General features: G+C 58.3%; 1 protein-coding gene across 1 annotated transcript in view; it reads right to left on the minus strand.

Annotated features, from left to right (window-relative positions):
- The window catches only part of zbtb16a (zinc finger and BTB domain containing 16a), a 104033-nt gene that overhangs the window by 1793 nt on the left and 101610 nt on the right, over positions 1-630 (minus strand). The window contains exon 7 of the mRNA XM_019869627.1: positions 1-255. This exon is cut by the window's left edge and continues 1793 nt beyond it. Within this exon, the coding sequence (XP_019725186.1) occupies positions 26-255 (230 nt within the window). The 3' untranslated portion in view covers positions 1-25. The remainder of the gene's footprint in view (positions 256-630) is intronic.

Here is a 630-nt window from a genome sequence, read left to right on the forward strand (position 1 = left end):
CCCCCCCCCAATACCTCCCGTGCTCTCAGACGTAGCAGAGGTACAGGTAGGTCTTCTCGATGCGCCAGTCTGGAGGGATGTCTTCGGGCTTGTGGCCCTTCATGTGCTTTTGCATGGCCGACAGGCTGGGGCAGTACTCCAGGCAGATGGTGCATTGGTAGGGTGAGGCGCCGTTGTGGGTGCGCAGGTGCTTGATCATGGCCGAGTAGTCCCTGGATCGTTGGTGGCACAGCTTGCACTCAAATGGCTTCTCACCTGAGGGGTTGGAAGGCAATGGTCAGTGACACGATTGAGCGTGTCAAGAAATTGGGCTAGGAAAGCCAAAAGGAGACGTACGCTAACGTGCTAACGATGCTAACTGCGCTAGCGACGCCGATGCGAGCGATGTCGAGCGGACGATTCAATTTAAGACATGTAAATGGCGACCTTTCGCCAGTGGCATTTGAGGGGGGAGGGGAGGGGGGCTGTCGCCGTCTCCCAGACGTCGCCCGCAACCTCCTGCGTGACCTTGGCCGCGGCGAGAAAGCCAATCAGCGTCACCGCAGGCCCGACGGCCGCCGATATCGATAGCCGCACTGTAAACAAGGTGGCCTCACATAAGCGGCTAATAATGAATTGCAAATTCCCCCC

The sequence above is a fragment of the Hippocampus comes genome, unplaced genomic scaffold (assembly GCF_001891065.2).
Source record: "Hippocampus comes isolate QL1 unplaced genomic scaffold, H_comes_QL1_v1.1 scaffold109, whole genome shotgun sequence".
NCBI lineage: Eukaryota > Metazoa > Chordata > Actinopteri > Syngnathiformes > Syngnathidae > Hippocampus > Hippocampus comes.